Below are 2,288 nucleotides of genomic sequence, written 5' to 3' on the forward strand. Positions count from 1 at the left end.
TCAATCTGATCACGTCAAGAGCTCTCCTGAAAACTCTCCCAGAGCTCCTTGCTGCCCTTAGGATGAAGAACAAATCGCTAACATGGCCTGTGAGGGTGCACACACAGTCTGTCCACTGCCCAGCTCCCAGCCTCATCTGGCACCACTGTCCTTCTCTCGGGGCCTTTGAAGCACCCAAGTGCCTTCTGCTCTGGGTACTCAAATGACTGGAAGGATCTTCCCCGACCTCACTCCCACCTCCATCCCACTTTACGTCAGCGCCTCTTCATTTTCTGTTCTCAGTTCAAATGTCACTTTCCCCAAGTAAGTCCTTTCTGACTCCCTGGACTAAAGGAGGTTTCCCTATTGTGTAGTTTCATAGAACCATGCTACTTTCTTTCAATGAATGACTCAACTTGTAATTACACACTTATTTGCGTGATTATTTAATCAGTTCCTGTTTTTTCCTACTGTAACTTTCATGAAAGCAGGACTATGACCATTGCTTTCCCAGGATCTGGCACATGGTAGTAGGCTTCATAGGTATTATTTGCTTAGTGAATGAACTGGAAATATAAGAGTAAACCAGATAGCCTACCTTCAATTGGAGATTATCTATAAAATGGAGATTATCATAATTTAATCAAGAATTAAATGACATATAAGAAAATAATTTACAAGCAATAAAGCACGTGACAAATATGCTCACTGCCTCTGCAGAGGCCCATCGCTGGTGCTGTAATACCAAATCCAGCTCCCAGCTGCTGCCTGGTGTCTCTAGTCATCTAAGACCTGCCTCCCAACCCAATCAAAGCTTCTCTGTGGGATTCAGGAGTGGGTCTCCCTGTGTGCCTGGTTCACTGGTTCACACTCAGGGAAGGCATGCCAACTGCTGTGACGGGCAGGACACAGTGCAGCTGGGACAGAGGTACCGCAGGTGGGATGCATTCTGAAGGACGGGGTGACATCATGCATGAGGAAGGTCTGGGAAAAGAGGCGTTGGAAGGCAGAGGGTGGGGCAGAGCTTTGGGATCTAGGTGGTGGTCCCTGGGTGAAGGAGATCATACGTACCAACAGGTTTAGCAACAGGCACATTCCCCAGGTAATAGACTTGGAACTTTTGTACCAACTCATTCTTAGGCGCTGGGAATTCCACTGCAGGAAAGAAGAGGAAGCTCAGTCGTGGTGGCACATCTTGCTCACTCCCAGTCCCCACCACGGGGGCATGAGCTGGACATTCCAGCCAAGGCCCTACCTCCACCCTTTCCCACTTCCTCCCTTTAACCAAAGTCCCTCCGCTCATTTGATCCAAAGAATTTAGCAGCCATTTTTCTATCGTGTCTGTCCAGTGGTTCGTGCTGGATGTGGAGGGGTTGTGACACTGACCTTGGAAAGGGACATCCACAAGTTTAGAGTGGTCCAGGGAGAGTCCATTTACCAAGCAGCGGGCATTGCGCCGTTCCGCCATGATCTGAGGAAGGGAGGAGAGGAAGGGAGGAGCGAAGGAGGGTCTGTTAGGGCTTCCTAGCCCTAAAGGCCCCCCACCCCCACTCCGTGACCCCACCCCCACTCTTGTAGAGCAAAGGTGGCAGCTAATCCAGGGAGCAACGGGGTCGTGCCTTAGAGCAGATCTCATGCAGGCTGGTGGCGATGTTCTTGGCGGGTGCCTCACAGCGAAACACGTGGCACTTGAGCATCTGGGTCAGCTTATCACGAGCTACGTAGGCAAAGTCCCTGTTGGGGGAGGGGCACCTCAGTGTCTCCCAGTGCCATCCAATGCCGAGCCTGTCCCCACCACACCCACACCCTCCTCCAGGGCTTCTGCCCTCAGATGGTGTCCTGTGGGTACTGCCTTCTGGCCGGAGGGTAGACAGGCAAGCATGCCGAGGTGAGGGAGCGTGGGCGAGCACAGCGGGCAGGAAGGGGCCGGGCAGAATAGGGGAACTTGGGTGCTTCGAGGCATCGAGGCATTGGTCTGGGTGTGGGTGGAGGGGGGAGGTAAACAGGCATAGTACCTCTCTCTGGGTCCGGCAGCACAAGAGAGGCAAAGAACAGAGTTAGGGAGGAGGGCCCGCTCTGGCTGCTGGTGAGCCCCCACCCGGAGACCCCAGGCCCGGCGCCCACCTTCCACTGTCTTCTTAACGACGCCCCACACGCGAATGCTGACGATGGGCTGGGCGTGCAGCAGGCCTGCTCTGCGGCTCCACCAGCTTCAGCGTCTCCTCCTCCAGCTGCAGCAGCAGGTCCTTTCCCTGCAGACGCAGGACGCAGGCACTTGCTTGGAGGCCCGCTGCCACCTCCAGCTCAGA

General features: G+C 54.1%; 1 protein-coding gene across 1 annotated transcript in view; it reads right to left on the reverse strand.

Annotated features, from left to right (window-relative positions):
* The window catches only part of APBB1 (amyloid beta precursor protein binding family B member 1), a 24,865-nt gene that overhangs the window by 4,820 nt on the left and 17,757 nt on the right, over positions 1-2,288 (reverse strand). The window contains 6 exon segments of the mRNA XM_023746562.1: positions 1,051-1,134; positions 1,366-1,450; positions 1,599-1,713; positions 2,104-2,114; positions 2,117-2,168; positions 2,170-2,231. Coding sequence (XP_023602330.1) covers positions 1,051-1,134; positions 1,366-1,450; positions 1,599-1,713; positions 2,104-2,114; positions 2,117-2,168; positions 2,170-2,231 — 409 coding nt within the window.

This window comes from Myotis lucifugus, unplaced genomic scaffold (assembly GCF_000147115.1).
Source record: "Myotis lucifugus unplaced genomic scaffold, Myoluc2.0 scaffold_695, whole genome shotgun sequence".
In the NCBI taxonomy this organism is placed as follows: Eukaryota; Metazoa; Chordata; class Mammalia; order Chiroptera; family Vespertilionidae; genus Myotis; species Myotis lucifugus.